Here is a 14,111-nt window from a genome sequence, read left to right on the forward strand (position 1 = left end):
CTCTTTTTCCCTCTCCCTCACTCTTTTTCTCTCTCCCTCACTCTTTTTCCCTCTCCCTCACTCGGTTTCCCTCTCCCTCACTCGGTTTCCCTCTTCCTCCTTCACTCTGTCTCCCTCTCCCTCCTTCCCTCTGTCTCCCTCTCTCTCCTTCCCTCTCCCTCCTTCCCTCTGTCTCCCTCTCTCTCCTTCCCTCTCCCTCCTTCCCTCTGTCTCCCCCTCACTCTGAGGTCTCCCTCACTCTGAGGTCTCCCTCACTCACTCTGCTTCTCTCCCTCGCTCTCCCTCTGTCTGCCTCTGTCTCCCTCTCTTGCTCTCCCTCTGTCTGCCTCTGCCTCAGTCTGCCTCTGTCACCCTCCCTCGGCCTCTGTCACCCTCCCTCGCTCTCCCTCGGTCTGCCTCTCCCTTGCTCTCCCTCTGTCTGGCTCTCCCTCCCTCGCTCTCCCTCTGTCTGCTTCTGTCTCCCTCCCTCGATCTCCATCACTCTCCCACACTCTCCCTCGATCTCCCTCAATCTCCCTCTGTCTGCCTCTCCCTCGCTCTCCCTCAGGGAGGGAGATGTGTGTCTTTCCTAAGCCCCCAACACTCACCCTAGTGTATGTCGGGAGAAAGGCGATGTGTATCTGTCCTAAGCCCCAGCCTTTCAGAGAAGCTCTGAGGGGAGCAGCAAAGCTCAGCAGCATCGGTGACCACAGCAGACACCGGACTCTGAAGAGAGGACGAGTGAGGGAGAAGGGAAAGGAGAAACCGAGTGCATTGGATGTGGGAATGACGAGAGCGATGCTCCAGGGCAGTGAAAGTTGAGACAGAAGGGAAAGGTGTTTTCAAACAAATATTTATTTATTTGATTTTAATTAAAGACAAGAAAAACAGGTATGAGCACATCAGGATCCGTAGGATTACGATAGTTGTGGACAGCTTGTATCAATAATGCATATGCTGTGACATGGCATGCACATATCTGTGCAATACATGTGATTCGCTCAGTGCCACTGTCTCTCTCCCCCTCTTCCTCCCTCCTTCTCAATCTGTCACCTTCACCTCATCCTGCCTGTGTGTGCCTGGGCTGAGACAGTTTCCGGGCACACACACACACACAGCCGCACCCGAGCAATTGACAGGTCTTTAAAAGACCATTCCCATGTTAATGAGGCTTTGTTCACCTCGTAGGCGCCTGCAGCTCCACGGAATCGCCCGGCCCGACCCCCACAGAGCAGCAGTATCTTGACTTGCGCTGCCGCAGGAGTTTTTGCTGACACACTTAAAAAAATATATATACATTAAAACACGGGTACGATGTTTGGACGGTCCGCGGGCCGCCGAGGAAGGCTTGCCGGGCCGCCAACGTAATATGAGTACCCCTGCAGTAGGTCTTCAGGCCTTAATGATATGCATAGTCAGGTGGAAGGTTCAGATAACCAAACTCTATGACCACAGGAAAACAAATTGCAAGGTTCGACTCCATTGGATCTGGATACTTCATGTCTTCATGGCTCTGAGTGAGGAGCCTGGGTGTGGGCGTAGTTTGGGATCGGTACTACTGAAAGCTCAAACCGGGTTGTGAACCATGATTGACGGGCCCATGTGGGAGCAAGTAGGATTAGTGTTAGGGATGTTTTCTTGAGCTTCCGAACCACTAGTGGAAGGAGTGGGAGAGGCGGAAAAGTGTAGGCAAATATCCCTGACCATTTAACCCATAAGGCATTGCCTTTGGATAATGCGTGTGTGTTTCTCACGGCAAAGCTTGGGCATTTTGCATTTAGGTGAGTCGGAAACAGATCTATTACTGGAAACCCCCAAGTTTGGAAGAATTGTGGATCTGTTGATGTTGTCTGAGGAGCAGGTCTATTATTTGGTTGTTCTCTCCTGGTAGGTGTTCAGCTAGCCGACACATGTTTTGTTGGATGTCTCACCTCCAAATGGTCTGCGTGAGATGTGAGAGTTGGGAGAGCGTGTATCTCCCCTGTTCCCCTGTTTTTGTATATAATACATAGCAGTCATGCCTGTGCAGACTAGGAAAGCTTTGCCTATATAAGGTGGGTCTGAAATGCTTTCAGCGCTAGGAATTTTGCTAGCAGTTCCAGTTGACTGATATGAAGCAGTTATTCTTCTGACTCCACAACCCTTGAACAGTGAGTCTGGAGATGAGCTCCCAAGCCTGTGAGTGATGCATATGCTGTTAGGATAATCTTTGGAATCGGGTCGATGAATGGCTGCCCTTTGGATACATTTTGTGGGTTCCACTGCTGCAGATAACTATGGGGGCAGCCGCACCAGATCTTTCAATTGACCATGTGACTGATTACACTGAAAGTATAGCATTCCTGACCGGGACACATATGGAGCCTTGCATGTGGAACAATTACGATGCAAGAAGCCATCATTCCGAATAACTGCATGAATACTTGTGCTTGGAGGGAGTGATTGGAATGTTATGTTATGTCAAATTTTATTTATACAGCGCACGTACGCCCGTAGGCTTCATGGCACTACTGAAGTTTTTGAAAATACAGCGTAACACTTGGGTAGATTGGACAAAAGTATGTTCACCCCAATTTATATTAAAAATAAGCCTGTCTAAAAAGCCAGGTTTTAAAGGCCTGTCTGAAGGAGAGAAGATCGTTACTCTGTCTTAATGACATTGGTAAGGAGTTCCATAAGGAGGCGGCAAGAAAGTGAAAAATACTGCCACCTAGTCGTTTTTCTTATATGGAGGGACCATTAGCAGTTCTTGATGGGTCGAGTGAAGGTTCCGTGAAGGGATCTATCTGCCAACCAAATTCCTTATGAATTGCAACACCTTAAAAATAATACAGCCGGCTTTAAATGCAACTCTCTGGGTCACTGGCAGCCAGTGAAGCTTTTCCAGTCCTGGTCTGATGGATTGCCATTTCGGTTGTTTACAGATAAGCCTGGCTGCCTGATTCTGAACATATTGTAATCTCTTCAACTGGCCTGCTGGAAGACCAAGATACAGGCTATTTGAAAAATTAAGCCGAGATAGTACGAGAGCAATAGTTACCTGAATCAGAGCAGAATAAGTCAAGAGATGGGAGATTTTCTTTATTTTTCTTAGTTGAAAGAAGCTATATGAGACTACCATCCCTACATGGCTTTTTAGCGAGAGATCCTCACTGAGGGTCACCCCTAGGCTCTTAACTGTGAGGGATTTAGTGGGTGGAGTTCCCATGTCCGATGGCCAGAAGTGGGGACCCCAACTAATTTCGCTTTTCCCGGGCAAGATGAATTCTGTCTTGCCCGAGTTAAGTTTGAGGTGATTCAGGTTCATCCATCTCTGGATATGGGACATAGTTTCCTGAAATTCCACCACAGCATCAGGGGAATTCAGTGAGAATACAAGTTGCAAGTCGTCTGCATAGTTAAAAATTGTAACTCTATGATTTTTCAAAGAGTACAACAAAGGGCGTAGATATAAGTTAAAAAGCAATGGGGACAGGGATGATCCCTGGGGGACACCACAGTTAAAAGCAGTTTTTGGTGCTGTAAATGTCCCCAATCTAACAGACTGAGTACGTTCAGAGATAAAAGACTTCAGCCAGCTCAAAGCAGGGCCCCTGAGGCCGGCCTGCTCGACACGGGTGACAAGAATGGAATAGTCAACCGCGTCGTACGCAGCCGACAAATCTAGGAGTACCAATGCCTGATGAGCGTCTTTATCTGTGTTAGATATCAGGGTATTCTGGACCGCCAGTATCACTGTCTCGGTCGAAGGGCATGGGCGAAAACCTGCCTGATTTAATTCTAAATATTCAGTTAATTCAATAAAATTCGAGAGACAGTTAGAGACATGGGCTTCCAGAATTTTTGATAAATAGGGTAAGAGGGAGATCGGCCTATGATTTGTAAGGTCATGTGGATCAATGCCAGATTTTTTTGTTAAAGGGATTAGGAGGGCATGCTTAAATCTGCTAGGAACCTTACCCTGCGCAAGTGATTTATTTAGTAGAGGGAGGATACTTTGAGGGAGGGCAAGTCCTATTTCTTTAAAAATGTGAGGGGGGCGGGGGGGGGGGGTTAGGGGAATAAAACTGAGACCAGAGCTTGAATATTTTTGATTGTGGCCCCACTTGAAAAGGCCAGAGCTTTTTGAGTGTCCAGAGTGGCCCCCAAAAATGTTTGTGTCATTGAAGGTTGTAGACATGACTTCAACAGATTGACTGAAACCTAGACTGAGCAGCAGATGCAGTATGCTTTGTGTGTGTTGGAGACACCTTTGGTACGTACTGGCTTTGATGAGCCATTCATCTAAGTATGGGAATACATGAATATGTTGTCTTCGCAGGTGAGCAGTAACTACTGCTAGGCATTTTGTAAACACTCTGGGAGCAGTGGTGACTCAGAACGGAAGCACTTTGAATTAGTAGTGATTGCCCGCAACGACAAACATGAGGTATTTGCGATGCGCGGGATGTATCAGAATATGGAAGTATGCACCCTTCAAGTCTAGCGTAGACAAAGTCGCCTTACTGTAGGAGAGAAAGGACCTGTTGCATAGTGAGCGGAATGAATATATAGGTCTAATACAGGCCTGAGAGAGCCGTCCTTTTTGGGAATGAGTAAGTAAAGAGAGTACATGCCTGTCCCTTGATATTGTAATGGGACAGGTTCTATAGCTCCCTTCTGTAGAAGAGACTGCACCTCTTGTTTGAGGAGGTGTAGATGATCCGGAGACAGTTTGTGTGATCGTGGAGGAATGTTTGGAGGGTTGGTGGTAAGCTCCAGGCAATAACCATATTAGATACGTTGTAATACTCATTTGTCTGAAGTGATAGTATTCCAGACGGAGAAATTGAGAGAGACATCCCCGACAGGCGTGGAATGATCTGGGGGAAGAGGAGACAAGTCACGGTTTATTTGCGGCAGGGGAAGTATGAGGTGTGTTACTTTTACCTCTTCCCTTGCCACTGTTTCTTCAAAATCCTCCTCGAACGTAACCTCTTGAGGAGGTTTCATTGATTGCTACCTCTAAATGAAGTGGAGGGACTGTCTGTTTGCAGGGTATTTAAGCCACCCTTGTAAAAGGGGCGGCGAAAGGAACCCCGATTAGAAGTTGTTAGCAAAGCTCTCATGGATTTGGAAACATCTGTATCTTCATTTTTTCTAAAAAAAGAATCTACCTCAAGTCCAAATAGGTGTTCCTTGCCAAACGCTAGGTTTAAGATAGAGGCGTGAACCTCAGGTTTAAACTCAAACTCTGAGCCAGGCATTTCCTCTAAGCAGAACGCTGGTATTCATAGCGGGTGCAGCAGTATCAGCTGCATCAATAGCGTGAACCTGATGGAAGAGTTGGAAATGAGTTTCTCTTCTTGGATTAAATCATGTGCCCTAGCTTTGTGCTCATCTGGCAAGAATTGGAACAATTGCTACAATTGATCATAATGATCTCTGTCATATCTAGCTAACAGTGCCTGGGTGTTAGCTATACGGCAATTATTGACTGCCTGTGCTGCTGCTCTTTTGCCCAATGCATCTATTAACTCGGATTCCTTATCAGGAGGAGGGGCATCTCCTGTTTGTGAATTTGCCTGCTTACGAGCATTTGAAACCACTAAGGAGTCGAATGGAAGTTGACCCCTAAAGTAAATTGGGTCTGTATGTGCGGCCTTACACTTTGTCTACTTTTTGTGTGATAATCCTTGCTCGCACTGAGTCTTTAAATATGTTATCTGCATGTTTAAGCATAGCCTTAAGCACAGACAGTGTATGTGTTGTTTTTTTAGAAGAACTTATGGTTTCCAATAAAAAGTCTTCTTTACGAACCTCTTTATGGAGCTGTACCCCATGGTATTGAGCAGCTCAGTTGACTAGTTCTAAAACCCTACTTTATTGTCTGTTGGAGAAGGTTTTGAATGGTATAAATTTGGGTTGTTGTCAGGAACAGGATCTGTATTATAATCGATCCATGGATCAGGCTTATTGTCCTCTGGTGCATCCCCATCATCCTGGTGATCAGGTGATAGAGGTTGTGGTGAATTTGTGGGTGTAATAAGCAAATTTGGATCTATTGGTGAAGAAGGTGAAAGGGGAGGTGGAGTAGTATTTTTACCCATATTCTTTCTTTAAAGAGGAATATAGTAAGAGTCCTCGTGTTCTGGCTTGCGTTTTGCTGGTAGCTTTGCATAAAGATGGCCTATCTTAGGGTTAATGACAAGCTATTTTTACCTTGGGACCGTATTGGATGGTGGGACATCCAACTGAGGATCTTTGGATGGAGGAGAAGCTGTCTTGTCTGTAGGTGCCAGAATTTTCAGTGCCGAGGTTTTCAGTCTCAATTATTTCGGAGCAGAGGATTTCGGATCCGAAGATTTTGGTTTTGATATCGGTGCCGAGGATTTTGGTTCGGTGCCTGAAAGTGGTCGACTTGGTCCCAAGCTGGAAGGCTTTGACATATTTTTTAGCGCCAGGCCAGAGGTCAGGGCGTTCAAAACATTTTCTCAGTGCCGACCTTGGCCCAAAGGCAGAGGAGGGCCCGGAACCTTTTTTTTGTTCGGCATTTGGGGCAGGGGAGTATGCGATCAAGAAACAATACCGTCTAAGGTAGTGGATTGCGCACGGCTGGGACCCGAAGGACGGTGTCAAACCGGAGCACAGCAATACACGTCCGAACACAATGGTGGAAAAAAAAAGAAAATCGAACAATGGAGTTGATGCCCATGCGCACTATCACCGAAAGGATTAGTCACTATGCCTTGGAACTGGAAAAGACTTCTTCTAACAAAAATCTGGACCCAACACTAGATGGCAGGAGTGTACAAAGCATGTGATCTACAGCTTACATGCCACAAACACACCGTTTCAGTCTGTTGAAATTGCGGGAGAACAGGTGAAATCTTTGTGCAATAAACCTTTTTGCATTGAGGCTGATTACCGAGTTACCAACTAGCTTCAAAAGGAGGCTAGAACTGGGTTGACAATGCCCTTGGAAGAACAATCAACTAGGTACTCCTCTGCGAATAAAAGCAGTTTAGGTGAGAAGCTAGAATGCACATGTGAATCTGATGATGTCATTCTCAAGGTCCCAAGTTTTCAAGGACTCTCCATAGTTTCTCAACAGCATCTCCACTTGATGCTGGAAAGGCTATCTTTGGCAGATGGCATAGAGGTTTACTGGAGACTATGGGAAATCCCCCTTGATCTGGACCTCCTCTTGGTCAGTCCCCGGAACCCAAACAGAAAGTAAAAAAATCTAGGAGTTTAGTCTGATTCCAAACTCTCCTTCGAGAATCAGATCAGAAACATTGTGGGCAAGTGCTTCGGTACACTTAAGGCCCTTAGAAAAATCTTAGACTTATTTCCAACAAAGTCTCATAAAACCATCGTGCATGCTCCAATTACTTCACAAATGGACTATTGCAATGTCCTGTACCTCAGATGCCACTAAAGGTAGTCTCAACTCGTTTCAGAGAGTTCAAAATGCTGCGGCTAGGCTTGTGCTTAATCTCCCCAGATGATCCTTGCATGGGAAGTTCGCGACCGTTGCTCTGGTTCCAGTAACCCAAAGATTTACATTTAAAGCCATGTGCTTCTGCCGCCGGATTCTTCACCAGCAAGACCCCAAATACCTGCATTTCATGATTCAGCCATACATCCCTTGTCGCTATCTCAGATCCTCTGCAGCAAAACTAGTCAGGCTGCCTTGGACAATGAAAGCCAGACTGGGGGCATGCTCTTTCTGCTTTTTGGGCCCAAAATGTGGTACTCCCTTCCTTATGATCTGAGAGCGGCACCCTTGGGAAAATCTTTCAGAAGCAAACTGAAAACCTGCTGTTCCATACCTCTTCATACTTCCCCATTGTCTTTTGATTCTTGTTCATCTATTTGTATGTTGGTCAGGGACTCAGTGCGAGGACACATAGTCTGGAGTAACCAAGCGATATACAAAACGCATTATTATTCAGAACAGGCTTCATTTCTCATTCAACATACTTGGTCGACTGCCACCACTACAAAACCGCGGATCAGCATGGACGCTCTGGATCAGCTGGTGCCCAGAATGGGGTCTTGAGGATAGACGTGGTGAATATAAAGACTATTGTTTCAGAGCTGACAGGTGAAGGTTTGGCCTCCAGGTCAGTTAATTTCATTAAAGTCACCATTTCAGCTGGAATATCCAGGTGTGGAGAGTCCCCACAGAAGCAAATCCCTTGGCTTGCAAGCTGCTTTTGGGAGATTAGATTAATGAATCACTGGAAACCAGGCATATTTAACCTTTGATACATGAACAAAGCCTTGAGTTAATTTATTTGCTAGGTCCCAACTAATGACCTTTACAAATAGCAAACAAAAGATAATCTGACATGTTCATTGTTTGATTTTGTGAAGACATGTTTATTGTTTGAACTATGGATTTGGTATGATGACTAAATCCAATGTGCAATCAATTTCCTACCCTAAATTTCCAGAAGACATAAAATTGTGATTATTTATATGAACAGAGGAATATAACAAGAACACTTAGGTTTAGGGAGCTTAGAAGTTCGGTCTATGCATGAGGAAACCAGGCAATTTGAGGACATTACAGAGTAGACTCCTTTAGTACCTCACCGAATTGTACTTTACTTCAAAAGACTCTTTTGTTATTTTGTTTTTTGGTCGTGGAGTTACAGTAAACAAACATGAGCATAAATGTTGCCTCTGTATCCTCAACAGATATAAAAAAATTCCTTTACAGCAGCTCCAAAGTTTTCATTTTTATTTAGAACATTTTACTTCTTGTTCTGTGACTCTTTCTTGGTAAGGCCAATGGACCATAATTAAAGAACTTTTCAATATCCCATTTATTATTCTGTTTGAGACCAGTGTTTTTCCTGTGACATATGCCATTTCAACATTGGGGCTACAAAAACAACCTATGCAGCATACTTATTCTAAAATCAAATCTTAAAAGAAGAGACGTCAAAGCTCAACTAAAGTATTGTCCAGTACTAACCAACAGCAATTCATTCTATTACAATGAAGAGCTACTGCCTAAACAACATGATTAAAGTACCTCAGTCCAAGCACTACTTCAGCTAGTTTTGAACAGTTTTTTTCATCAGCAAAGTTTTTTTTTTCACAACGACACAAACTTCTTACCCGTAATAAATCATCAATCCTTCCTTCCTTCTTCTCCAGGTCAGAGTTCTTGCTGTTTTCTAAAGCGCATATTTTGTCCATAGTGAGGTCAGACTGCAGAGAGAAGAAAACCAAAGAAATTGTTTTATACATTGATCTACTTCTAATCAGGGACTGCACTACACTTTTAGAAGTTGTACTTTCCTGACCTATGTTCAGGTGGAATTTGCACTTGAATTGTGGTTCTGCTACACAAAAGGTATTCACTTATTAAAATAAGAAGATTTCTTCTATGTAACCTTGTTTTCTATCAACAGTATTCTTTCTGTACCTATTAACAGTATATTATATTTTTTTAATTTGAAAATGCACTCAAATAATGAACACATCCATAAAGGGCAACTGTTTCTCAATTAAGCATCCAAATCAGCAAAATTATATTTCTCTTAAACAAAAAGTGGCAGAGTCAATGGATTACACGTATGGTAGAGCTATTGGCTTTCAGTGTCTTTTAGCTATGTTGCACAGCAACATCGTGGCTGCCATGCAGTATCGCTGAAAGTTACGATGGGAAAATGCTATAACACGGCCAGCGCTGACATGAAGGAGCAGTGATCTGTTTTCTCCACAGGGGCTTGCGCTCTACCTTCACTCGTCAGAGTTGAAGGTTGCAGTTTTAGCCCCGTATAAAGGGTGCCCAAAAAAAGCCATGCAGAATAGGAAGCGCAGTGCCATGTGCAAGTTTGGAGCCACTTTACACCAGTTTTTGTGACTTTTGGGCACTTATTTATTCTGGAAGGACAGGAGGGGGCAAGCAGCAATGGGAGTTGGGCAGGCCAGACAAGCAACAATGCAGGAGGAGGGTGGGGCTTGGACAAGCAACAATGGAGGGGGAGTGTGGGGGGTAGGGCACGCAACAATGCAAGAGGGTGGAGGAGGAGAGGGTGCAACTACAAGAGAACAATATTATCTCTTAAAGAAGCATACAGTGGAAGGGCAGGGGGCAAGGAAAGCGGTCATTGAGCCATGCTCCAGGGTAGGGAAGTGAAGCCAGCACTGCTGACCAAAGAGAAGTGTGGCTAAAGGCAAACAATGGAAAGCAATGATTCTCCAAGCCTCCTAAGTAAACAAAATGCCTTGCAAGAGACAGCACACATGCTGTCTCAGGCAAGGCCTAAAGTATAGGATGTGGGAGTGAGCGAGGGGAAACTGCCTAGGAGATAATGGTGGCAACCATACAAATGGAAGAGCATAACAGTGACCCCAAAACATTAGTATCCTGCCAGAGGGGAAACAGCCTTCACCTTGCAGCTTTTATAATACAGTCTTTACTTGGCAGATTCTATCACCCAGCCTTTACCTTGTAGCCTTTACCACCCAATCTTTACCATGCAGGTAAGTACTGATCAGATATGTGTACCTTTACCTCGCAGCACTTTACAATACAGGTATTTTTAACAACATACTTTTAATGTCATTTTTAAAAAAAAATTGATTTCAGGGTTTAGAGGTGGGCAAAGGTAAAGTGACAAGAGTTGAAGGTGAGGGATGAACAGAGGTACAGGAAGGTGATGGCACCTTGAGAGGTCAGGGGTGGGTACATTTAAAGGGTGAGGAGTGTCTTGAGGGTTCAAGGTGGATAAAGGTAAAGGGTGACTTGAAGACTATGGGTTAGGTAAAGGGTGGGGATGATGACGAAGTCTCAAGGGTGGACAGAGGTAAAGTTGGCTTGCGGGTTATGGGTGGTAGAGACAAAGGGTGGTGAGGGTGACTTGAGGGTTCAAAGGTGACTAGACGTAAAGGCAGGTGAGGGTGTCTTGAGGGTTCAAGGTGGATAAAGGTAAAGGGAGGTGAGTGACTTGAGAATTGAGGGATGGGTAAAGGTAGGTGAGGGTGACAGGACTGCTCTGCCATGGGTAGAGGTAAAGGGAGTTGAGAGTGACATTGAGGGTTTAGGGATGGGTATAGGTAACGGTAGTTAAGGCTGACTTGAAGGCTATGGGGTAGGTAAAGGGTGGGGATGATGACGAAGTCTCAAGGGTGGGTAGAAGTAAAGGTGGCTTGAGGGTTATGGGTGGTAGAGACATAGGGTGGTGAGGGTGACTTGAGGGTTCAGGGGTGAGTAGAGGTAACGGGAGGTGAGGAGTCAGGGGTGCGCAGAGGACAAAAGGTGAGGTTCACTTGCCTGGATAACATATATGATATGATAGTGTCATTGTACAGTAAAGTATGGTATGGGTTGTCATTTTATAGTATGGCATACTTTTGGCTATTGTTGCATGGAATGTTACGGGGTGGAATGTTATTCTAGAGTATGGTATTATATGGTATGGCATCTTGTTGTATAGTATGCTGTGGTATAGGTTGCTATTCTAGAAATAGAATGGCATAGTATTGTTATGGTATGTTATGGAGTGGTATTTCATGGCCTGTTAAATAGTATTCCATGCTATGTGTATGGTATGGCATGTTATTGAGGCGTACAACCAACAAACTGGGAGCAGCATGCATACACATGCATTTAGACAAACATTGATATCACCAGCTGGTACAATTTAAAAACATGTAATTGATGTTGGCTTTCACAAATTGGGTAGGAAAGTGTCGTCACACAGAATGAGACTAAACGGAGTATGACAAACAAATGCACTCCTAGAGAATGTTTTCACGGGTAACTTTATTAAAATGTAATACATTGTGTTGTTATGCGGCTCGGAAAAGACTGGAAAATGAAGTCTTGTATAATGTGGAAAGCAAACAACAACAGAGGAGGACCAGTGCCTGGTTCTGACATCAGCTCGCAAGCAGACTATTGTGGTTGACGGTGCACTCGCCGCTTAATCGATCCCCAAGCTGAAGGCTAGGCTTTCAGCTTTTTTGGTATCTTTTGACAGCGCATCCGCCGATCAACTCTTAAAAGGCACTTTCTACACAAGATCTCCACACAGGGGATGTTCGGCTTCAACGTACTTCTTTTCTTCGTTTGCTTAACCCAGACCAGCCGAGTCGGAATTATCACCAGCGAGGCGACTCCATGAAAACACAATACGTGTTCTGTTAAAGAGCCCGGAAGAAGTCATGGGATACCTCCCATTGTGCTGAAACCTGTGTTGGCTGGTTGTGTCTGCCAAAGTTAAATATTAAATGAATTGAAAAGTTGCTATTAATCTTGAATGGACAATCTATGAGAGTAATTGTGGTATCAAAGACTTTGAATAATAGCATACTTACCCAATAAAGTGTGCACAGGAATCTTGTTTCTGCCCACACAGACATAGCAGTTTTAGGATATCTCCCCTATCCTGGTTGCACCGTGCCTCACACGGAGTCACACACATAACCCAAATACAGCAAGGTACCACACTTCCTGGCACATCATAAACCCCATCTCTCAGACTAATAGCAAACAACAAGTAAGCGTAGCGACTGGCCCAAGACAAAAAAGCAAAAACAAAGGGACATAAAAGCAGGTAAAAAAGTGAGATGGAAATAAAAACAGGCATTTGCAATGCAATAGGTCTCGCATTTACAAGAGATTGAGCTATTGTCAGTGTAAATGACAAAGCCTTTTACATATGTTTTATTTTTAAAACCGATAAATCAAAGGCATTCTCATTTGCAATGCCAATAGCTCAAACTCTCGCAAATTCAAGACCTTTAGCATTGCAAATGCGTTTGGCGCCCTTGTTATAAAGATTTTTTTTTTTAAGTGGTAGGAGAGATATGACAGAGCGTGTACAAAGCGATTTAAGAAAATAGTGCTTGGAAGCTATAATTAAAGCCTACCGTGTAACAACAAACGTAACAGGGATGTCCTTATGGGAGGTTACAAAATAAGACAAGGTGGTGCTAAGGAGGGACAACTAAGCCTATTGACCAATGAAAAGCCACAGTTCACAGTGGACGATGACACAAGCCAATGAACAATATGGAGAGTGGGCGGCGCTTCAGGTCCATACTTGAATACAGCATGCCTCCCAGAGCAGCGCATGCGCTGCCCAGGCTCGACCTAAAAAGAGGGGCTGCCTCTCTGCTATGTTCACAAGGGCCTTGATATTTTTGAAAATTCATATCAGTTATCACATTATGAATGGTCTCAGAAAGCATTTGATGAAAAACACTTGTCGAATGAATGGTACACAAGGTCTCGACAGCTAAAAGATGAAAGGCTGTCCAGCTTGAACTGCAACTTGTGACACACAGATACAACAGCTCACTAATCTATCACATTAAAGCGGGGGGAAGCTCCCTTGGATGTAACAAACGAGGATATGGTGGGGGTGGGTGGTGTGGGGGGGAAGGAGGGCAGCCCTTCAAAAAACCAAGCTGGACTCACATCACCACCTCCCATCTTACCAAAGCCAGTAAAAAGGGTACCGGTGTCGATAGGTAATAACTAGTGTTACTATTCAAAGTTCTTTGAAGCCCACGCCACGGTATTAAGTGCTATACAATGAAAGGCAATAAATGACTAATCAGGCACTTGGATTGGAGTGAAAGACTTGCAGATAATATACAAATTACGGCAGGAAGTGCATGACCCCTCAACACCTACCCTACCCTTTTCCAAACTAAAGTTCGAACCAGATGTAGGTCAGCAAAATAAGGATGCACAGGGTGGCAGGCTGCCCAGGTTAAGCCTGGACGAATAAACGATGTTGTGAATTTACTTTGAGTTATAAATAGTTTAATTAAAAATGTGAGAGGGGTAACAATTGTGCACCAAAGCTTTAATAACGCGCAGGTAGTCTAAGAATTTTCGATTTCACAGAGCATGAATGCAAAAGAAGAGATCTGTGCTCAGATACATGGACAAGAGGTAGCCTGAAACAGCCTGGCCCACACAGGCTGCACACATTCCTGGGAGCTGCGCCCCAGCGCCAACCTGCTCCGATTCCAGCCCAGTTTTTGCACTCTGGCAAAGATCCTAAGGGTGCAAATGCTGAATGTTCACTTTCTGGGGTACGGGGGACTAAAACAACTTGGGGACCAATTTACAAAGGCATTTTCGTTGGTAAGCATACTCTTACAGCCCACAA

General features: G+C 44.5%; 1 protein-coding gene across 2 annotated transcripts in view; it reads right to left on the reverse strand.

Moving 5' to 3' along the window:
• TLK2 (tousled like kinase 2) overlaps window positions 1–14,111 on the reverse strand; it is a 1,405,344-nt gene that overhangs the window by 888,863 nt on the left and 502,370 nt on the right. For both annotated transcript variants that reach the window (XM_086923830.1, XM_086923831.1), the window contains one exon: window positions 9,094–9,186. In XM_086923830.1, the coding sequence (XP_086779956.1) occupies window positions 9,094–9,186 (93 nt within the window). The remainder of the gene's footprint in view (window positions 1–9,093; window positions 9,187–14,111) is intronic.

Source organism: Lissotriton vulgaris, chromosome 5 (assembly GCF_964263255.1).
Source record: "Lissotriton vulgaris chromosome 5, aLisVul1.2, whole genome shotgun sequence".
Taxonomy (NCBI): domain Eukaryota; kingdom Metazoa; phylum Chordata; class Amphibia; order Caudata; family Salamandridae; genus Lissotriton; species Lissotriton vulgaris.